The sequence below is a fragment of the Erythrolamprus reginae genome, chromosome 2 (genome assembly GCF_031021105.1).
Source record: "Erythrolamprus reginae isolate rEryReg1 chromosome 2, rEryReg1.hap1, whole genome shotgun sequence".
Taxonomy (NCBI): Eukaryota; Metazoa; Chordata; class Lepidosauria; order Squamata; family Dipsadidae; genus Erythrolamprus; species Erythrolamprus reginae.
Window position 1 is genome coordinate 8,687,082 of NC_091951.1, and position 24,285 is coordinate 8,711,366.

General features: G+C 43.2%; 1 protein-coding gene across 1 annotated transcript; it reads right to left on the bottom strand.

Moving 5' to 3' along the window:
- Positions 1-6,063: 6,063 nt before the first annotated feature.
- Positions 6,064-6,984, bottom strand: LOC139159103 (vomeronasal type-2 receptor 26-like). Its single transcript, XM_070736464.1, has one exon. It carries the CDS (start codon positions 6,982-6,984, stop codon positions 6,064-6,066), a length of 921 nt encoding a protein of 306 aa, XP_070592565.1.
- Between the last annotated feature and the right edge of the window lie 17,301 nt (positions 6,985-24,285).

Sequence of the window (24,285 nt, forward strand, 5' to 3'; positions counted from 1 at the left end):
CATCATAAAAGAAAAGATATTTCACAATTAACCAAATAAAGCTGTTCTAAAATCAAGCCATCCTCTAGCCCTTTAATAAGGATCAGGTATTGAATATCAACGAGCAGTTATAAAAATATGGAAATGAGCTAGTCAGTGTTAACTATACCTATCACTACTTTAAACAAAAGGCACTATTTAAATAATAAATTCAAGTTTGGACTTGGAGAGGAAAATGATGTGGAGTTTTTCAGGGTTTTTTTTGTTTTACCTTTTTTTTAAATTGTGTCTCTTTTGCTAAATAAGAGAAAAGCGGACATCCACGGAAGCCTGATCAAAGAAGAAAAGAATGAGAACTGCTAATGGAAGGAATACAATTTGATCACACTAAATAACTTACAAGTAAGACCGACTATAAGGGAGCCGGTTGAAAAACAAAATCTTCTGGTTTAGTGTTACGGCACTGGTGACTATGCCAATGAGGTGGTCTCCTGGCCTGTAATAGCTCCATGGTCTTTCTCTATCTAGGTGCACCATATTCAGTGGGCACTTCATTCTAAGCTTCCCAGAGTCTGCCTGGGACACCAGTAGCATCAAAAAGAGAATCAGGAGGTCCATAATTCAGGGAATTTGAATCAATCACCTTTTTCCAAAGAAGAGTTAGTCTTGTATCCTTAATCTTGTGCAAACTGTCCAGCATGAACAGAGGCTTATATCTTTTTCTGATGTAAGATCCATTCCATGTTGCTTCAGTCTGATGTTGTATCAAAGGCAGTCACTGTAAAAGTAGCAGTAGACGTCACAATATCTGGGATTGTAATAATTACAGTGAGTGATAATTTGTCTTCTGGGCCTCTTCTAGGGCTCCATGTACAGAAGGGGAGCTGGAGAAATGGATTGTTGTGAAATGTTGTATAATAATTGTCATCCTTCCTGTTAGGATATATCCAGAAAATGATGCTGGAGAAAGATACCCAGGGACTTGATTTCTGCTGACTGCCTTTGTGGCAGATGGTCTCCAGAGAATGCTAGCGAAGGATATGCCCACAAGATCATATGCTGCAACGTCCTACCGGTCAATGACTACTTCAGCTTCAACCGCAACAACACAAGAGCACACAACAGATTCAAACTTAATACGAACCATTCCAAACTTGACTGTAAAAAATATGACTTCAATAACCGAGTTGTCGAAGCATGGAACTCATTACCGGACTCCATAGTGTCATCCCCAAACCCCCAACACTTTACCCTTAGATTATCCATGGTTGACCTATCCAGATTCCTAAGAGGTCAGTTAGGGGAGAGTACAAGTGCACTAGAGTGCCTTCCATCCCCTGCCCTATTGCTCTCCTGTATCTTCTATACCTTTCTTCTATTCCTATATCTCTTCTCCTATTCTTTCATTGATATGTTCTTGATGTGTTCCTATATCTTCTCTTCTCTTCTTTCTTAGATATATTTTACTATTAGTATATCCTCTATAACCTTCATCATGTATTTTATTATGTGTAGACCCACTAAAACCCTCATTGTGTATTGGACAAAATCAATCAATAAAATAAATAAATAAATAAATAATGCATTGGCTGGTCATTCTTCTCTAGAGTTCTGTATTTAAACCAGTAGCAAACTGCTATATTTCCTCTGGCCACACGATGTCGCTAGGTGATCAATTCTCCAAGTCTTCTCTATGTAGCTGTTCTGTGAATAGCATTAAATGACTCTTTAGCTGTTACTTCCTGTTGCTGTCACTTCCTGTTTTATTCTGCCATTGTTCTTTGTTCACAGAAGAAAGGAAAGATAAGAATTCCAAAACAAAATTTAAAAATTCCAAGTTCCAAAAGGTGAATTTCAAAGAGAACAAATTAGGTAGTTGAAATATCCAAATGATGGGCAATTTCACTATTTTAGAAACTTTCACTGAAATGCCACATTGCACAGTTGGCTGCCTTCGTCAATCTCACGCCATTTTAACTCCATCCAGCAACCAAGCCAGAAACAAAGGTTTCAAGTTTCAAGTTTTAAGTTTTATTGGATTTATATGCCGCCCCTCTCCGAAAACTCGGGGCGGCTAACAGCAATCATAGATAGTATACAATAATAATCCAATACTAAAAGCAAATTAAAACCCCTTAATATACAAAATCAAACAAACATACAAACATACCATGCATACCATTGTAACGGCCTAGGGGGAGAAGAAATAGTAATTCCCCCATGCCTGGCGGCAGAGGTGGGTTTTAAGTAGCTTCTGAAAGGCAAGGAGGGTGGGGGCAATTCTAATCTCTGAGGAGAGTTGGTTCCAGAAGGCCGGGGCCGCCACAGAGAAGGCTCTTTCCCTGGGTCCCACCAAGCGACATTGTTTAGTTGACGGGACCCGAAGAAGATCCACTCTGTGGGACATAACTGGTCACTGGGATTTTGTGCGGCAGAAGGCGGTCCCTGAGGTAATCTGGTCCAGTGCCATTAAGGGCTTTATAGGTCATAACCAACACTTTGAATTGTGAACGGAAACTGATCGGCAACCAATGCAGACTGCGGAGTGTTGGTGTGACATGGGCATATTTAGAGAAGCCCATGATTGCTCTCGCAGCTGCATTCTGCACGATCTGAAGTTTCCGAACACTTTTCAAGGGTATCCCCATGTAGAAAGTGTTACAGTAGTCGAGCCTCGAGGTAATGAGGGCATGAGTGACTATGAGCAGTGACTCCCGGTCCAAATAGGGTCACAACTGATGCACCAGGCAAACCTGGGTGAACGCCCCCCTCGCCACAGCTGAAAGATGGTTCTCTAATGTGAGCTGTGGATTGAGGAGGACGCCCAAGTTGCGAACCCTCTCTGAGGGGGTCAATGATTCTCCCACCAGGGTAATGGATGGACAGATGGAATTGTCCTTGGGAGGCAAGACCCACAGCCACTCCGTCTTTTCTGGGTTGAGTTTGAATTTGTTGACACCCATCCAGGCGGCAACAGCCTCCAGGCACTAAAATCCCAATCAGATGGAATCATTCGGGTATCCTCCCAGCGTTGGTAGCCTCTGCAGCTGTGTCGGAACAGACATAGCTGCCTGTCCAGCTTCACCACAGCCGGTGCGAGACAAGCTAGTTCACCCAGTGGGGCATGCCGGCCCCTGCCAGGCCCCTGGCAGTGTTCCAAGTGTCACTCTCCCTGCAGGAGAGATCTGGTCTGGTCCAAAAGGACCAGAACCCCCGGGCAATGGGACTTGGGGACATTTCCCAGGAGAGAGGGAAATATCCCAGTGCTGCAGTCAGGAGACCCCACCCCCAAATCCAGGCCATCTTTATCTCCCAGTGTTGTGATAAGACCACACTTGGAATACTGCATCCAGTTTTCGTCACCACAATGTAATCACCTCCTTGTAGAAAGAGGACAGAGAAGAGCAACAAAGATGATTAGGGGAACGGTGGCTAAAACATAATGACCAGTTACTGGAATTGGATAGAAACATAGAAGAATGACGGCAGAAAAAGACCTCATGGTCCATCTAGTCTGCCCTTATACTATTTCCTGTATTTTATCTTACAATGGATATATGTTTATCCCAGGCAAGTTTAAATTCAGTTTCTGTGGATTTACCAACCACGTCTGCTGGAAGTTTGTTCCAAGGATCTACTACTCTTTCAGTAAAATAATATTTTCTCATGTTGCCTTTGATCTTTCCCCAACTAACTTCAGATTGTGTCCCCTTGTTCTTGTGTTCACTTTCCTATTAATAACACTTCCCTCATGGACCTTATTTAACCCTTTAACATATTTAAATGTTTTGATCATGTCCCCCCTTTTCCTTCTGTCCTCCAGACTATACAGATTGAGTTCATGAAGTCTTTCCTGCTATGTTTTATACTTAAGACCTTCCACCATTCTTGTAGCCCGTCTTTGGACCCGTTCAATTTGTCAATATCTTTTTGTAGATGAGGTCTCCAGAACTGAACACAGTACTCCAAATGTGGTCTCACCAGCGCTCTTTATAAGGGGATCACAATCTCCCTCTTCCTGCTTGCTATACCTCTAGCTATGCAGCCAAGCATCCTACTTGCTTTTCCTACTGCCCGACCACACTGCTCACCTATTTTGAGACTGTCAGAAATCACTACCCCTAAATCCTTCTCTTCTGAAGTTTTTGCTAACACAGAACTGCCAATGCAATACTCAGATTGAGGATTCCTTTTCCCCAAGTGCATTATTTTACATTTGGAAACATTAAACTGTAGTTTCCATTGCTTTGACCATTTATCTAGTAAAGCTAAATCATTTACCATATTACAGACCTCTCCAGGAATATCAACCTTATTGCACACTTTAGAGTCATCGGCAAACAAGCAAACCTTCCCTATCAGACCTTCCCCTACGGGTGACATGATAGCCAAATTGTATGAATGTCATGTATACATGTGGCCGGGTTAGTTTATTATGGCTTTTAATTATGGTTTTATAGTTTAGATTTAATATTTGACTTCTTTTTATTGTTTTTAAAATTTATACTGTTGTAAGATGCCCTGAGTCCTTCAGGATTGGGTGGCATAGAAATTGAATTAAAGACAGACAGACAGACAGACAGACAGACAGACAGACAGACAGACAGACAGACAGAAATAAATATTCCAATATTTGAAGGGTTGCCACAAAGAAGTGGGAGTCAACCTATTCTCCAAAGCATCAGAAGGCAGGACAAGAAGTAACAGATGGAAACTAATCAAGAAGAGAAGCGAGATGGAAGAAGTACTAGAAAATATACAAAAGATAAAGAATACAAGAATTAGAGAGATGAGAAGGAAAATTTTACATAAATGGTATTTCACGCCAGTAAAACTAGCACACTTCCAGAGGAAAGGGAAAGGAAATTGCTGGCATGGTTGCCAAATAAAAGGAGTTTTTATGCATATGCTCTGGGAATGCGTTGAAGTTCAAAAATTTTGGAAGGAAGTGCAGAATGAAATAAATAATATGCTAAACATTAATTGGATAATCACAAAAGAATTAGCAACACTAGTTAAATATGGGGAATTATGAGAATTTAAAGAAATCAAAACAGCAGCTTAGGAAAGTGCCCAAGCAGTAGTGGTATTAGGGTGGAAGGATAGCAATAAATGGACAATCCAGAATTGGTAGTGGTACATGGTGGACCACATCCACTTCAAAATTATGGAAATAAGATTAAATAAGTTTGATGAAAATAAATTGGGGAACCTGATGGCATGATGGAATAAGGTGAAAAATTATATCTTAAGTAGAATTTATGACGACAATGTGAAAAATAAATTCCAATCACTTTATATATGTAAAGAAATGTAAACCGGAGCTAAGGAAGAAATTGAAACTTATTGCAAATAATTTAACCCCCTAAATAGTGGTGGGGTTTTATTGGTGTTGGGCACTTTTTCTTTAAGTATTTTTTGGTTTGTTGTAATAAAATTTAATAAAAATATATTTTTTTAAAAAAGAAGAGAAGCAACCTAGAACTAAGGAGAAATTTCCTAAAGTTAGAACAAACTATCAGTGAAACAACTTGCATCCAGAAGTTCTGGTTCTACAACACTGGAGATTTGTAAAAAGAGATTGGACAACTGTTTGCCTGAAATGTCACAGGGCTTCCTGCCTGAGTATGGAGTTGGACTAGACAAGGTCTCTTTCAACTGTTATTCTGTTATTTGTGACTCAAATAACTCTGTAATGTCAACCATCAGAAGAATGAAATAGCTGAATTGTTGCAATTTAGAAAGGCATATTTGTGCCCAATCCTCCCTCCCTCCCTTACACCACATTTATGGAATACTTAAATATGGATACTATCAATTCTTTATTAATAGTTTTGTAAAACAATTTACATGGATGCATTTCATTCTCCCTTATTTCTACAAAATTTGACCAGATGGGTAATCCAGATTATCCACATTTTGAAATTATATTGGATAAGGATGGAGGACACTATCTTCCAATTGCCCTTGCATTATTTCAGCACAAAATTGATGCCCCAGCTAATATATAGGGGACTGTTTTAAACAATGTCTATGCTGGGACTGTTATAAGGTATTGAGAGTGGAAATTCCTCTAATTTACATTTATTCATTTCTTCTGGTCGTAAGATGCTCCTTTGTATTCAGGTCTGGCCTCAGAATGATGATGTAGCACTTTGGGATTAAGACACAGAGCAGCAGACCAGCACTCGAAGCCAAGATTGAGAAGATCTGCACAGCCACCATATATTTTCCCTTGGTGCTCAGGTACGTGGGCAGGAAGGAGACCCAAACACTACAGAAGACCAGCATGCTGAAGGTGATCAGCTTGGCTTCATTGAAGGCTCCAGGGAGATTCCTGGCCAGGAAAGCCACTGTGAAGCAGATGGCAGCCAGGAAGCCCATGTAGCTGAGGGTAACGTAGAACATGAAAACAGAGCCTTCATTGCATTGCAGGATGATCTCCCTAGGTTGGGAGTGAAAGTCTGAGTCACGGAATGGGGGAGAAATTCCCAACCAGATGGAGCAGATCATAATTTGTACACTAGAACAAGAAAGAATGATGGAGTTGGCCAAGCTCTTCCCCAACCATCTCTTCATTCGATTTCCTGGTTTTGTGGCCAGGAAAGCCAGCACCACTGTGATTGTTTTGGCCAAGAGCGAAGAAACGGCAACTGAGAAGATGATGCTGAAAACTGTCTGTCGGAGAAGGCAAGTGATTTTTCTTGGTTGACCAATGAAGAGAAAAGGAGACAAGAAGCAAAGCAGGAGGGAGACGAGGAGGATATAAGAAAGGTCTCGGTTGTTGGCTTTGACAATGGGAGTTTCCTGATGTTTAATGAATATGAGTAAAACAAGGCCTGTGCCTAAGAACAAGAATAGGGCAAAAGAGGCCAGAATGATTCCCAGATATTCTTCATAAGAAAGGAAGGATATAACTTTGGGGATACACTGGATTCTGTCCTCATTTGGATATTTTTCATCTGGACACTTGATGCATTTTTCTGTATCTGAATAGTAAACCATAAAAGCAATATTTTTTTAAAAAAACATTCTGTACTTTCACCCTTCAAGAAATACTTTCCTGAAACAACATTTGTTACCACCAGCGTTTTCCAAGACACTGCTTAAAATCTCTACAGAAAGAAGTTAAGAATAATATTTTCTTTTAACCCCACCCACCCCAAATTTATTATTATAGTTTATGAAATTACGAGAAGGCCTGGCACATTAATGATTTTTTGTGTAATTTGCAAGCCTTACATTATTAGAAAGAGATAAGTGAAGTGATGTGCCGGTATCTGGAGGCTGTTGGGGCCTGGATGGGTGTCAACAGACTCAAACTCAACCCTGATAAGACGGAGTGGCTGTGGGTTTTGCCTCCCAAAGACAATTCCATCTGTCCGTCCATCACCCTGGGGGGGAATCATTGACCCCCTCGGAGAGGGTCCGCAAGTTGTGCATACTCCTCGATCCACAGCTCACATTAGAGAAACATCTTTCAGCTGTGGTGAGGGGGGCGTTTGCCCAGGTTCGCCTGGTGCACCAGTTGCGGCCCTATCTGGACCGGGAGTCACTGCTCACAGTCACTCATGCCCTCATCACCTCGAGGCTCGACTAATGTAATGCTCTCTACATGGGGCTACCTTTGAAAAGTGTTCGGAAACTTCAGATCATGCAGAATGCAGCTGCAAGAGCTATCATGGGCTTGCACAAAAATGCCCATGTAACACCAACACTCCGCAGTCTGCATTGGTTGCTGATCAGTTTCCAGGCACAATTCAAAGTGTTGGTCATTACCTATAAAGCCCTTCATGGCACCGAACCAGGGTATCTACGAGACCGCCTTCTGCCGCATGAATCCCAGTGACCGGTTAGGTCCCACAGAGTGGACCTTCTCCAGGTCCCGTCAACAAAACAATGTATTTTCTGTGGCGGCCCCAGCCCTCTGGAACCAACTCCCCCCAGAGATTAGAATTACCCCCACCCTCCTTGCCTTTCGTAAGCTCCTTAAAACCCACCTCTGCCGTCAGGCATGGGAGAACTGAGATATTCTTTCCCCCTAGGCCTTTATAATTTTTGCATGTTATGTTTGTTTGTAGGGATGTTTGGTTTTTACAATAAGTGTTTTTAGTTGTTTTAGTATTGGATTTATATGATGTTTTTTATTACTGTTGTTAGCCACCCCGAGTCTACGGAGAGGGGCGGCATACAAATCCAATAAATAAATAAATAATGTACCAGCAGGGGTAGGCTTTTCCATTGCTGTCTGCCGTGCATGCACCGTGCATGCGCAACCGGTGCAATTGTGGTCAAAATTAAAAATTGCACGGAAGCAAAGAACCAGGCAATTTTTGCTGCCGGAAAGAGATTTCAGCTACTGCACATGCGCAGAAGCCAAATCTCACTGCTGCACCTAGAGCAGCAGCTGGGGCCGGTGGCAAAAGCAGCCTGCCCCAGCTCCGGCCGCATGGCCTGCTCCTTGATCTCCCGAGCTGCAGGAGAGATGCCTGTGGCATGGGAGAGCACAGAACAGGCCGCGTGGCCAGAATTGGGGTCACCTGACCTGCTCCCTGTGCCATGGCCCCTGCAGGAGGGGATCCAGGTAAGCAGGGGCAAGGGGTGCAACAGGGCAAGCGGCGGGGGGAGCAAGGATGAGTGGTGCGGCAGGGGTAGCAGCAGAGGGAGCAAGGGCAAGTGGTGCAGTGGGGGCTGGCAGCTCTGACCTTCTTTCTCCAATTCTGTATGTGCAAAAGGTGAATCACGTGCCAGGTACACGCACACGGGCATGCTCCTGGAGCATTCTTTCAGCTGTGGCGTGGGGGGCGTTTGCCCAGGTTCGCCTGGTGCACCAGTTGCGGCCCTATCTGAATCGGGGGTCACTGCTCACAGTCACTCATGCCCTCATCACCTCGAGGCTCGACTACTGTAATGCTCTCTACATGGGGCTACCTTTGAAAAGTGTTCGGAAACTTCAGATCGTGCAGAATGCAGCTGCAAGAGCAATCATAGGCTTCCCTAAATATGCCCATGTTACACCAACACTCCGCAGTCTGCATTGGTTGCCGATCAGTTTCGGGTCACAATTCAAAGTTTTGGTTATGACCTATAAAGCCCTTCATGACACCGGACCAGATTATCTCAAGGACCGCCTTCTGCCGCACAAATCCCAGCGACCAGTTAGGTCCCACAGAGTGGGCCTTCTCCGGGTCCCGTCAACTGAACAATGTTGTTTGGCAGGACCCAGGGGAAGAGCCTTCCCTGTGACGGCCCCAGCCCTCTGGAACCAACTCCCCCCAGAGATTAGAATAGCCCCCACCCTTCTTGCCTTTCATAAGCTCCTTAAAACCCACCTCTACCGTCAGGCATGGGGGAACTGAGATATTCTTTCCCCCTAGGCTTTTACAATTTATGTATGGTATGTTTGTATGTATGATTGGGTTTTGAAATAAGGGTTTTTAGTATTGGATTGTCGCATGTTGTTTTTACCACTGTTGTTAGCTGCCCCGAGTCTATGGAGTGGGGCGGCATACAAATCCAATAAATAAAATAAATAAAATATAAATTCTGTAGGGCTGGGATTGGTAGCCTGCCCCTGTGTATAAGTTAATCTTTCTAGACACATTTCTTGGATCCTGCTAGTTGGCCTTTCATAATATATTTGACCCTGAATGCCTGTCTTTTGAAATCTAATTAGGTGCGGGAGGAGGAGTTAGTTCTGCAAATTATCTGGAATCCAACCTAGAAAGCAGAAGATTGTTTTTTCTTGCAGTAGAGATGTTTGTCCAATCTCCTACACCACCTGTCTCTTCCTAGGCCTTCCCTCAAGATTTTTCTGCTATTCCTCCCTCTAGATAAGAAATTATTATTATTATTATTATTATTATTATTATTATTATTATTATTTATTGGATTTATATGCCGCTGCTCTCCGAAAACTCAGGGCGGCTAACAACAATCATAAACAGTATACAATAATAATCCAATACTAAAAGCGAATTAAAAACCCCTTAATATAAAAAACCAAACATACATACAAACATACCAGGCATACAATTGTAAAGGCCTAGCGGGAGAAGGAATCTTAATTCCCCCATGCCTGGCGGCAGAGGTGGGTTTTAAGTAGCTTACGAAAGGCAAGGAGGGTGAGGGCAATTCTAATCTCTGAGGGGAATTGGTTCCAGAAGGCCGGGGCCGCCACAGAGAAGGCTCTTCCCCTGGGTCCTGCCAAGCGGCATGTTTAGTTGACGGGACCCAGAGAAGACCCACTCTGTGGGACCTAACTGGCCGCTGGGATTCGTGCAGCAGAAGGCGGTCCCTGAGGTAATCTGGTCCAGTGCCATTAAGGGCTTTATAGGTCATAAGCAACACTTTGAATTGTGACCGGAAACTGATCGGCAACCAATGCAGACTGCGGAGTGTTAGTGTGACATGGGCATATTTAGGGAAGCCCATGATTGCTCTCGCAGCTGCATTCTGCACGATCTGAAGTTTCTGAACACTTTTCAAAGGTAGCCCCATGTAGAGAGCGTTACAGTAGTCGAGCCTCGAGGTGATGAGGGCATGAGTGACTGTGAGCAGTGACTCCCGGTCCAAATTGTATAAATATATAAATAAATAACAATGGACAAACCTGTAAGTGTACTCTTAGTAAATATCAATTCATATAGAAAGCGAAAAAAATACCTTTGCTAAATTCTTGAAACAAAATCTCGACATTATTTGCCTCCAAGAAGTCCATATAAGCCATCAAAATGAAAAAGATTTGGAATAAGAAAAATCAGGTCAACTATTCACAGGATTATCAAAAGAAGAAGATCTCCTGATGTTCGTACTGCTCCTACCCTTCTGGCCATCCAAAAGGCTGGGAAGACCTGGCTTTGCTGGCAGGCCTGGGTGCTGTGAATACTTATATCTGTCATGGCCAAACTGTGTTTGATTGGTGTGCATGTTGGTTTGATTGCACTGTTTTGCTTTGTTGGTTTTTATTAAAAAGGATTTTATTGTTTTAGTATTTAATATTTGACTTCTTTTTATTATTATATTGTATTTTTATATTTTTGTAAGCCTCCCTGAATCCCATTGGGATTGTGTGGCATAGAAGTCGAATCACTTCCATTGGGATTGTGTAGCATAGAAGTCGAATCACTTCCGCCTGCCTTTTTCCTTGTTTCTCCCCACCTTCATGGATGGAGATGGTCCCCTCAGGACAAGGAATGCAGTCGTAGCAGCAAATAGGCTCTCCTTCTCGCTTCCGCTTGACAAATCCAGGATAACAACTTTCTACACATTGGGACTGAGGTAGAGACTAAGAAGAAAAAGAAGTACAAATTAGGGTGAATTAGAAGTTCAAGCAAATGAGGGAAGATATGATATAGTTGCCATTTCAGAAACTTGGGGGGATGAAACTGAAAAATGGAATATACAGCTAGAGGGGTTTAAATAATTTAAAGAAACAGATCAAATAAAATTGTTCCTGTGTCTAATTGTCTTGGTGTGCAGTGCTCTACTGTCTAGAATTGTAAGGGGTAGTATGATGCGAGGATTTCTCTACTAAACAAATAATTCCCTCAACACTGTCAGACTTTCTACTAAATCTGCACTTCTATTCTACTAGTTTTTCTCATCATTCCTATCACCCATTTCCTCCCATGTTGACTGTATGACTATAACTTGTTGCTTATATCCTAAGATTTTTATTAATATTGCTTCTTCATTGCTTATTGACCCCTATGACAATCTTTAAGTGTCATACCACATGATTCTTGACAAATGTACATTTTATTTTATGTACGCTGAGAGCATATGCACCAAGACAAATTCCTTGTGTGTCCAATCACACTTGGCCAATAAAATTCTATTCTATTCTATTGAGAATATTCATAGCACAACTTATTATCATAGATCTGCCGTTCACCCACCCAACCTTTTAAATGTATTTTCCGTTGTTATTGTATATTGTCTATTGATGTTTATATGTTGTTATGTCTTTTGTATATAGTCATGTAAATAAAAAATATTTTAAAAAACATAATCTGATCAGCTAGAGTTTCCAATGCCTTATTTACACAGGCTCATGGATGTATATACACTACAATTAATAGAAATGATGAGAACTCATGTGGAGAATAAAAAGGCTTGCAGTTGATCATTGCAAACTCCCTTGTTATTTCCAAAATGAGGAAGGGCTTTTTTCAATTTGTGAGATAAATCAACAGGAGACAAGAATAATAATAAAAGAAAAAGGCTTTTATTTTCGTACATGCTCATGACACACCAATGGATAGGATCAGGATATCCATATCACTTCCAAATTCAAAATGCCATATATTTATACATCTATCTCTGTATTCAGACCACCTCTCTCTTCAAGACACTCCCACCTTACATAATATTTATTTATTTGTTTGTTTGTTTATTTTGTCCAATACACAATGAGGGTTTTAGTGGGTATATATCTATATACACATAGTAAAATACATGATGAAGGTTATAGAGGAGATACTCATAGTAAAATATATCTAAGAAAGAATAGAAAAGAAGATATAGTAATAGAACATATCAATGAAAGAATAGAAGAAGAGATATAGGAATAGAAGAAAGGTATAGGAGATATAGGAGAGCAATAGGACAGGGGAAGGAAGGCACTCTAGTGCACTTGTACTCGCCCCTTACTGACCTCTTAGGAATCTGGATAGGTCAACCGTAGATAATCTAAGGGTAAAGTGTTGGGGATTTGGGGATGACACTATGGAGTCCAGTAATTAGTTCCATGCTTTGACAACTCGGTTACTGAAGTCATATTTTTTACAGTCAAGTTTGGAGCGGTTAATATTAAGTTTAAATCTGTTGTGTGCTCTTGTGTTGCTGCGGTTGAAGCTGAAGTAGTCGCCGACAGGCAGGATGTTGCAGCATATGATCTTGTGGGCAATACTTAGATCTTGTTTAAGGCGTCTTAGTTCTAACCTTTCTAGGCCCAGGATTGAAAGTCTAGTCTCATAGGTTATTCTGTTTCAAGTGGAGAAGTGAAGGGCTGTTCTGGTGAAGTATCTTTGGACATTTTCAAGAGTGTTAATGTCTGAGATGCGATATGGGTTCCAAAGAGATGAGCTGTATTCGAGGATGGGTCTGGCAAAAGTTTTGTAAGCTCTAGTAAGTAGTGTGAGATTGCCAGAGCAGAAGCTACGTACGATTAGGTTTACAACTCTTGAAGCCTTCTTGGCTATATTGTTGCAGTGGGCTTTGGCACTTAAATCTTTTGTTATTAGTATACCAAGGTCTTTAACTGAGTGGGGATTATCTGTGATAATTTGATTATTCAGTTCGTATTTGGAGTTCAGATTCTTCTTCCCAATGTGTAGGACAGAGCATTTGCTAGTTGAGATTTGGAGTTGCCATGTATTAGACCACTCAGAAACAACGTCAAGGTCTTTTTGGAGAGTAGTTGTGTTATTGGTGGTGTTGAAGAGTTTTACATCATCGGCGAAGAGGACACAGTTGCATGTGATGTATATAAGTGTTTTGGCAAGCTTATCCAGCACTTGGCCCTTACCCCTAGGAGTTTTACATACTTTCCAACATTTCAGAGAGCTATTATCGTTAATTACTTATATAACCATTTATGTTCAAGTTTATGTCTTTATCAGATCAACTTTCCTGATCTCCAGCATACTGTCCATAAACTATCCATCCCCAGAGACAGACATATCCTGTTTGTTGGTTTGTTTGTTTATTTATTTTATCTGTCATACAAATATAGTATTGTAGTATGTTTAACATAATATAAGTATATTATGTCCTGGTGCTCCTTGACCTCTCAGCGGCTTTCGATACCATCGACCATGGTATCCTTCTGCACCGGCTGGAGGGGTTGGGGGTGGGAGGCAATGTTCTTCAGTGGTTCTCCTCCTACCTCTCTGGCCGGTTGCAGTCGGTGTTAGTGGGGGGTCAGAGGTCGACTCCTAGGTTTCTCCCTTGTGGGGTGCCTCAGGGGTCAGTCCTTTCCCCCCTGCTATTCAACATCTACATGAAACCGCTGGGCGAGATCATCCAAGGACATGGGGTGAGGTATCATCAATATGCAGATGATACCCAGCTTTACATCTCCACCCCATGCCCAGTCAACGAAGTGGTGGAAGTGATGTGCCGGTGCCTGGAGGCTGTTGGGGCCTGGATGGGTGTCAACAGACTCAAGCTCAACCCGGATAAGACGGAGTGGCTGTGGGTTTTGCCTCCCAAGGACAATCCCATCTGTCCGTCCATTACCCTGGGGGGGGAATTATTGACCCCCTCAGAGAGGGTCCGCAACTTGGGCGTCCTCCTGATCCACAGCTCACATTAGAAAAACATCTCTCAGCTGTGGCGAGGGGGGCGTTTTCCCAGGTTCGCCTGGTGCACCAGTTGCGGCCCTATCTGGACCGGGACTCATTGCTCACAGTCACTCATGCCCTCATCACCTCGAGGTTCGACTACTGTAATGCTCTCTACATGGGGCTACCTTTGAAAAGTGTTCGGAAACTTCAGATCATGCAGAATGCAGCTGCGAGAGCAGTCATGGGCTTACCTAGGTATGCCCATGTTTCACCATCACTCCGCAGTCTGCATTGGTTGCCGATCAGTTTCCGGTCACAATTCAAAGTGTTGGTTATGACCTTTAAAGCCCTTCATGGCATTGGACCAGAATATCTCTGAGACCGCCTCCTGCCGCACGAATCCCAGCGACCGATTAGGTCCCACAGAGTGGGCCTTCTCCGGGTCCCGTCAACTAAACAATGTCGGTTGGCGGGCCCCAGGGGAAGAGCCTTCTCTGTGGTGGCACCGGCCCTCTGGAACCAACTCCCCCCGGAGATTAGAACTGCCCCTACTCTTCCTGCCTTCCTAAACTCCTTAAAACCCACCTTTGCCGTCAGGCATGGGGGAACTGAAACATCTTCCCCTGGGCAGGTTTAATTTATATATGGTATGCTTGTGTCTATGTCTGTTAGTATATGGGGTCTTTTTAAATCTTTAAATTTTAAATTTATCACATTATTTATGATTTGTTTCCACGTGTTGTGAGCCGCCCCGAGTCTTTGGAGAGGGGCGGCATACAAATCTGAGTAATAAATAAATAAATAAATAAATAAAGTAGAGATAGAACAATAAAAAACATTAGGACAGGGAATTAGGACAGGGATGGTAGGCACGAAAGTGCACTTATGTGCGCCCCTTACAGATCTCTTAGTAAAGGGGAGAGGTCTATTGTAGATAATGACTATGGAATATTGGTAAAAGATATATTTAGGTGTTGTTTAATATTAGAATGTATTAATTTAAAAAATTGGATTAGAATTTTAGAACTATATAGAATTACACAGGTAAAATTAATGGAAGATACATTGGCAGTTCTGTGTTAGCAAAAACTTCAGAAGAGAAGGATTTAGGGGTAGTGATTTCTGACAGTCTCAAAATGGGTGAGCAGTGTGGTCGGGCGGTAAGGAAAGCAAGTAGGATGCTTGGCTGCATAGCTAGAGGTATAACAAGCAGGAAGAGGGAGATTGTGATATCCTTATATAGAGCCCTGGTGAGACCACATTTGGAATACTGTGCTCAGTTCTGGAGACCTCACCTACAAAAAGATATTGACAAAATTGAACGGGTCCAAAGATGGGCTACAAGAATGGTGGAAGGTCTTAAGCATAAAACTTATCAGGAAAGACTTAATGAACTCAATCTGTATAGTCTGGAGGACAGAAGGAAAAGGGGGGACATGATCGAAACATTTAAATATGTTAAAGGGTTAAATAAGGTCCAGGAGGGAAGTGTTTTTAATAGGAAAGTGAACACAAGAACAAGGGGACACAATCTGAAGTTAGTTGGGGGAAAGATCAAAAGCAACAATGGAAAATATTATTTTACTGAAAGAGTAGTAGATACTTGGAACAAACTTCCAGCAGACGTGGTTGGTAAATCCACAGTAACTGAATTCAAACATGCCTGGGATAAACATATATCCATTGTAAGATATAATACAGGAAATAATATAAGGGCAGACTAGATGGACCATGAGGTCTTTTTCTGCCGTCAGTCTTCTATGTTTCTATGATAAATAAAGGGTTTATGATATGTACTGTATGATTTTATGAGTTTGCATTATGAATTTAAAATATACTTGGAAATGTAGAAGATTGATGAAAGTTAATAATAGTAAATGCTAAGTGTCTGAAAATTAATTGAAATATTGAATGAAATTATAGAAAAGTATAATTTATGGAAATATATTAATTGATGCATTGGTGTTCAGGTAGATTTTCATAGTATTACTAGATTACTATAACACTATGATAAATATTTAAGAAATGAAGATTTTAAAGTATTTATTAATAGTTGTGTTTTTGGTTTTGCAGGTTGTTTTAGTTTTAGTTTTAGATTTTGGTTTTGTTTTATTATTAATTTTTTTAAATAAAATAGAAGGGAATTTTTTTCTTATTTATTTGTTTATTTATTTGTTCTTCTATGCCACCCAGTCCCTAAGAGACTGCCGCTCAGACACTATACTTTTCTGCCCACACCGGAAAAAAATTAGAGGGAACATTGCTGTGGCCCTCACAACATTCCTAAGGGGTCCATAAAGTGGGTATGCATAAGTGTACCAGCATGCCTACCTTCCCTCTCTTATCTGTATTTATGTTTAAAGTTTATATTTATGTGTACAGTGATCCCTCTATTATCGCGAGGGTTCCATTCCAAGACCCCTCGCGATAATCGATTTTTCGCGATGTAGGGTTGCGGAAGTAAAAACACCATCTGCGCATGTGCACCCTTTTTTTCTATGGCCGTGCATGCGTAGATGGTGGAGTTTGCGTTCCCCGCTGCCCACGCAAAGGGGAAACCCCGATTCGGCTCCTCGCTGCTGCTGCGTTACCGAGCAGATCAGCTGCTGGGCGGCCGAAGGAACCTTCCCTGGGTCTTCCCCCTCTTGCTGGCGGGCGAGCGGCGGGCATCAGCGAGGAGCCGGGGTTTCCCCTTTGCGTGGGCAGCCGGGAAGACCCAGGTTGGGGGTTCGGGGGGGTGCTGGGAAGCCCCCCAGGCCGGCTGCGACCTTTTAAAACAGCCGCACCGCTTCCCAGCTGAGTCCTGAAGCCAAACGCGGAAGTTCGCCTTTGGCGTTTGGCTTCAGGACTCAGCTGGGAAGCGGTGCGGCTGTTTTAAAAGGTCGCAGCCGACCTGGGGGGCTTCCCAGCACCCCCCCCGAACCCGGGTTGGGGGTTCGGGGGGGTGCTGGGAAGCCCCCCAGGCCGGCTGCGACTTTTTAAAACAGCCGCGCCGCTTCCCAGCTGACTCCCGAAGCCAAACGCGGAAGTGGTTTTTAAAAAAATTAATATTTTTTTAAAAATCGCGATATAGCGTTTCGCGAAGATCGAGATCGCGAAACTCGAGGGATCACTGTATACCTATACCTGCTGTTGTGGTTAGCTCTGGCCCTGTTCCTGCCCCAAGGACTGTGGATGTGGGGGAGACATCCACATGCTGCAGGCCTGTTTTGCTACCGGTGGAATCTGCTGGTGAAGGCTCCTCTGACCAAGAAGACATGAGTGACAGGGAGGAGGAGAGTGTGGCAGACAGCTAAGAAGGAGATCAATTATCTAGCTCCTCCTTGGATTCAGAACAAGAGTTAATGATACAGCCACGCATGAGTAGAGCGATGCATAAACAACAACAACTGAGAGAGTATTATCAAAGAAAGTGAGGCCACCTGTGGTTGGGTGGGGCTGTGGTAATTAGTGAGGCTGCTATAAATAGCAGCCTGTGGATTTGGCCATTGTGGAGGATTATCTGATCGTTGTGTTTCGTGACTGCTTTACTGACTTTGACTTTTTGTGTGCTGATTTTTCCCCGCTTTGAAACTAAACCAGAGCAAAGTGTGTTTCACTTTGTGGAAGAAGAAGGACTGTGAATTACCTCACAGCTGCTAGCTAAGTATCACAGAACTGATAAGGGCCTTTACCAATTACCAGTTTGTTTGGAGCGAGTGCTTTTGGCTATACCAAAATAGGGCTTGGTTTAAGTGAATTTTCATTATAAAGAACATTGTTTTGAATTTTCAAACGTGTGTGTGTGTCTGAAATTTGTACCTGTGAATTTTTGGGAGGAGTCTACCAGAGAGCCTGACAGAACACCTGCTATCTTATACATGTTTGATAAATAAATAAATAAATAAATGTTAAGTTTTCTCTTCTGTACATTCAACTCCCAATGAGTGTCATCCACCATGGTGATTAGTGTTAGCCCACTTGAAATAGGTCATAATCTTTACATAAAAGAGGAAACAGCAGAAGTTGACCCACCCTGTTGAGCAGATTTAGCCATGAAAGAGCAATTTCGTTAATATTAATTCTCTCTCTTTCAATACTCCCCAGTTTCCTTTTCATCAAATCCCCATCGGATGAAATCATCAAGAACTCAATGTCCATATCTGCAGCTATTTCTCCATTATGGTCCATGTAAAGATTCCAAAGGGAAAGATTGTAGAACTCATTCTTCTCCAGAAAGGGATGGAACTGCAATAGAAACATCCAGGACTATTAAAAGCAGAAACCTTGGTTTGCTATCCCACCTGGTATTTTGAAGTATGAATTTTTCTTCTACAGTTTTTAAATATGTAAGCATGCTTAATTAGGTCAACAAGCATTACCACTAAGTTTATAAGTGAAAAGGATGGTTCTGCAAAATTAGTCAATCATATACAGTGGTGCCTCAGATCTCGACAACAATTCATTCCAGAAGTGTGGTCGAGAACCGATTTGGTCGAGTACCGAATTTATTTATCCCATAGGAAATAATGGAAATGGATTTAATTGGTTCCCAGCCCCTGTTAACTCGCTGGGAACCAATTAAATCTATTTTCTTTATTTCCTATGGGATAAAAAAATTCGGTACTCCAAGCTGCAGGAAGGGTGGGGGTGGCTACAATCCCGGCAGCTTCTGGGGGCTCCTTTCCTCATTGCTTCCTCTTATTACCTGTGAGCAGCTGCAAAAACTTTCTCCTTCCTGGCGGCGGCAACGGCGGCGGCTTCCCTTCAAGTAGCAACAGCGCCGGGAACGTCACGTGATGAAGGGAAGCCGCTGGAGCCATCTCAGCAGTTGCCGCCGCTCCAGCAGCTTCCCTTCATTATGTGACGTTCCCGGCGCTGTTGCTCCTCAAAGGGAAGCTGCCGCCGTTGCCACCGCCGGGAAGGAGAAAGTTTTTGCAGCTGCTTACAGGTAATAAGAGGAAGCAATGAGGAAAAGAACCCCCCGAAGCTGCCAGGATTGCAGCCGCCCCCACCCTTCCTGCAGCTTGGAGCTCTTATAGAGCTCCCCCGGCGGTAACATTTCGGATAATGAACAAAATTTTCTGTGGCTGTTCGGTATCCGAATTTTTGTTCAGATACCGAAGCAAATTTTTGCCGAAAATTTTGTTTGTTATCCAAAATGTACGAGAACCAAAGCGTTCAAGTACCGAGGTACCACTGTATTGAAAAAATGTAATAGACATATTTGATCAATTATAGGGAACATTTTACAGCAGGTATCAAATAAATTGAACAGCAAATATAAACAAACAAATATTTAACACCACTGACAATGCTGCTACCCTTCAAAAAGTCCTTGTCTATCAGAATTAGATGACCACAACCTTGCTGATGATCCTCATTCAGTTAAGGACCTTGGAGTACTCTTATCTAATGATCTAAGTGCCAAATCCTACTGTAACTACATCGCCAAAAAGGCATTAAGAGTTGTAAACCTAATCTTACATAGTTTCTTCTCCTGTAATATTGCACCACTAACCAGAGCATACAAAACATTCGCTAGATCAATTCTTGAATACAGCTCATTTGTCTGGAACCCACACTGCATATCAGGCATTATGGCAATTGAGCATGTCCAGAGATATTTCATGAGAACAGTCCTCCAATCCAATACGCCCAAGTTGCGAACCCTCTCTGAGGGGGTCAATAATTCCCCCCCCCCAGGGTAATGGACGGACAGATGGGATTGTCCTTGGGAGGCAGAACCCACAGCAACTCCGTCTTGTCTGGATTGACAACACAAGAGCACGCAACAGATTCAAACTTAATACGAACCACTCCAAACTTGACTGTAAAAAATATGATTTCAACAATCGAGTTATCGAAGCGAGGAACTCATTGCCGGACTCAATTGTGTCAACCCCTATCCCCCAACATTTCTCCCTTAAACTCTCCACGATTGAGCTCTCCAGGTTCCTAATAGGCCAGTAAGGGGCGTACATAAGTGCACTGGTGTGCCTTTCGTCCCCTGTCCAATTGTCTTTCCTTTCTCTCACTTATCATATATATTTTCTTTCTTTCATATATCCTCTCCTCTAAGTTCACTTTACCCTTATATATATTACTACATGTCTATTTTTCTTCCTATGTATTTGTGTATTGGACAAATGAATAAATAAATAAATAAAGTTTGAGCTTGTTGACACCCATCCAGATCCCAACAGCCTCCAGGCACCGGCACATCACTTCCACTGCTTCGTTGACTGGACATGGGGTGGAGATGTATAACTGGGTATCATCAGCATATTTATGATACCTCACCCCATGCCCTTGGATGATCTCACCCAGCGGTTTCATGTAGATATTAAATATCAGGGGGGAGAGGACCGACCCCTGAGGCACCCCACAAGGGAGAGACCTAGAGGTCGACCTATGACCCCCCCCCACTAACACCAACTGCAACCGACCGGAGAGGTAGGAGGAGAACCACTGAAGAACAGTGCCTCCCACTCCCAACCCCTCCAGCCGGTGCAGAAGGATACCATGGTCGATGCTATCGAAAACCGCTGAGAGGTCAAGAAGCACCAGGACAGAGGACAAGCCCCTGTCCCGGGCCCGCCATCCATCAACGCGACCAAAGCAGTTTCCATGCTATAGCCAGGCCTGAATCCAGACTGTTGAGTGTCTAGATAATCGGCTTCTTCCAAGGACCGCTGGAGTTGGAGCGCCACCACCTTCTCAGCAACCTTCCCCATAAAGGGAAGGTTGGAACTGGATGGTAGTTATTAAGCACGGCTGGGTCCAGGGAAGGCTTCTTGAGGAGGGGGCGTATAAGTGCCTCTTTATAAGGAGCCGGAAAGGACCCCCTCCCCAAGGAGGTGTTGACAATCTCCTGGACCCAGCTCCGTGTCACCTCTCGGCCGGCCGAAACCAACCAAGAGGGACATGGATCCAGTAAGCAGGTGGCAGAACTCACATCTCCAATGGCCTTGTCCACTTCATCAGGTGTCACCGTCAAACTCAACCCAGACAGATGGACAAAGACGTTTAGCCCCAGTCACCTCGACTGACTCGTTATCAACCGATACTGCTATACAATTGGAGTTGAGGTGACTGAAAGAAAGAAAGAAAGAAAGAAAGAAAGAAAGAAAGAAAAACAGAGTTTAAAGGGACCTTAGAGATCTTCTAGTCAAACCCCCGTTTTGGCAGGAAACCCTACAGACAGATGGTTATCCAACATCTGCTTAAAAACGTCCAGTGTTGGGACATTCATAACTTCTGGAGGCAAGTTGTTCCACTAATCAACCGTTCTGACTGTCAGGAAATTTCTCCTTAGTACTAAGTTACTGCTCTCCTTGTTTAGTTTCCACCCATTGCTTCTTGTTCTACCCTCAGGTGCTTTGGAGAATAGGTTGACTCCTTCTTCATTGTAGCAACCCCTACTGGAACACTGCTATCATGTCTCCCCTGGTCCTTCTTTTCATTAAACTAGCCATGCCCAGTTTCTGCAACCGTTCTTCATATGTTTTAGCCTCCAGTCCCCTAATCATCTTTGTTGCTCTTTGCACTTTTTCTAGAGTCTCAACATCCTTTTCCCATGGTGGCGACCAAAACTGAATGCAGTATTCCAGGTGTGGCCTTACCAAAGCCTTATAAAGTGGTATCAACACTTCATGTGATCTTGATTCTATCCCTCTGTTAATGCAGCCTAGAACTGTGTTGGCTTTTTGGCAGCTGCTGCACATTGCTGGCTCATATTTAAATGGCTGTCCATTAGGACTCCAAGATTTCTCTCACAGTTACTGCTGTTGAGCAATGTACCACATATACTGTTCCTGTGCATTTTGCTTTTCTTGCCTAAATATAGAACCTTACTTTTTTCACCATTTAATTTCATTTTGTTAGATAGCGCCCATTGTTCCAGTTTGTCAAGATCCTTCTGTATTTTGCACCTATCTTCTGGAGTATTGGCTATTTCTGCCAGTTTGGTGTCAGCTGCAAATTTGATAAGTTCCCCATCTATCCCCTTGTCCAAGTCATTGATGTTGAGGAGTACCGGGCCTAAAACAGAGCCTTGGGGTACTTCACTGCATACATCCCTCCATATAGATGTAGTTCCATTGAGTGCGGTTAGTTAGCCAATTTTGAATCAATTTGGAGGTGTTGCTGTCCATCCCACATTTTTCTAATTTATTTATGTTGTGGTTAGCTCTTGCCCAGCTCCTGCCCAAAGGACTGTGGGTGTGGGGGAGACATCCACATGCTGCAGGCCTGATTTGCCCCTCCCCAGTGGAATCTGCTGATGAAGGCTCCTCTGACCAAGAAGACATGAGTGACAGGGAGGAGGAGAGTGTGGCAGACAGCTCAGAAGGAGATCAATTCTCTAGCTCCTCCTTGGATTCGGAACAAGAGTTAATGATACAGCCACGCATGAGGAGAGCGATGCATAGGGAACAACAACTGAGATATTATTATCAAAGAAAATGAGGCCACCTGTGGTTGGGTGGGGCTGTGGTAATTAGTGAGGCTGCTATAAATAGCAGCCTGTGGGTTTGGCCATTGTGGAGGATTATCTGATCATTGTGTTTCGTGACTGCTTTACTGACTTTGACTTTTGGGTGTGCTGATTTTTCCCTGCTTTGAAACTAAACCAGAGCAAAGTGTGTTTCAGTTTGTGAAAGAAGGACTGTGAATTGCCTCACAGCTGCAAGCTAAGTATCACAGAACTGATAAGGGACTTGTACAAATTACCAGTTCATTTGGAGATGAGTGCTCTTTGCTATACCAAAAGAGGGCTTGGTTCATGTGAATTTTCATTATAAAGAACATTGTTTTGAATTTTCAAACATGTGTGTGTATGAAATTTGTACCTGTGAATTTTTGGGAGGAGTCTACCAGAGAGCCCGACAGAACAATTTAGTAGTAGACTATGGCCTGCTTTGTCAAAAGCCTTACTGAAATCCAAGTAAACCACATTGACAGCATTCCCCTGGTCCACTAATTTTGTCACTTTATCAAAGAATGATATACAGTGATCCCTCGATTTTCGCGATCTCGTTCTTCGCGAAACGCTATATCGCGATTTTTCCACCCGATGATGTCACTCTCTTCCTTCCTTTCTCATCTTTCCTTCTCTCTCTCTTTCTCTATCTTGCTTCTTCCTCTCTCACACTCTCTTCCTCCCTCTCTCATCTCTTTCTTTCCTTCTCTCTCTTTCTCTATCTCTCCCCCTCTTGCTGGCGAGCGGCGGGCGGGCGGCGGGCGGGCAGGCGAGCGGGGGCATCAGCGAGGAAGACCCAGGGAAGGTTCCTTCGGCCGCCCAGCAGCTGATCTGCTCGGCAGCGCAGCGAGGAGCCGAATCGGGGTTTCCCCTTTGCGTGGGTGGCGGGGAAACCCCGATCTTCGTCTGCTCGTGCTGCTGCGCTGCCGAGCAGATCAGCTGCTGGGCGGCCGCAGCAGCAGCGAGCAGACGAAGATCGGGGTTTCCCCGCCACCCACGCAAAGGGGAAACCCCGATTCGGCTCCTCGCTGCTAAACTCCACCATCTGCGCATGCACGGCCATGGAAAAAGGGCGCGCATGCGCAGATGGTGTTTTTACTTCCGCAACCCTACATCGCGAAAAATCGATTATCGCGAGGGGTCTTGGAACGGAACCCTCGCGATAATCGAGGGATCACTGTAATATTAGTCTGGCATGATCTGTTTTTGACAAACCTATGTTGGCTTTTGGTTATTACTTGATTTGATTCTAGGTGTTCGTTGACTAGTTGCTTGATTATCTTTTCCAAAATCTTCCCTGGTATTGAAGTCAAGCTGATATGTCTGTAGTTCTAAGCTAACTTTTAGTCAGAGTACTTGGAATGAACCTCTGCCCCAAGAATGAAGCTCTCTCTTTCTGCAGGAATAAACAGCTGCAAGTTGTTGTCAATGACTACTTCAGCTTCAACCGCAACAACACAAGAGCACGCAACAGATTCAAACTTAATATTAACCGCTCCAAACTTAACTGTAAAAAATATGACTTTAACAATCGAGTTGTCGAAGCGTGGAACT

Bases quoted from the DNA above. Each gene is read 5' to 3' on its own strand.
- LOC139159103 (XM_070736464.1), bottom strand. From the start codon at position 6,984: ATGGTTTACTATTCAGATACAGAAAAATGCATCAAGTGTCCAGATGAA.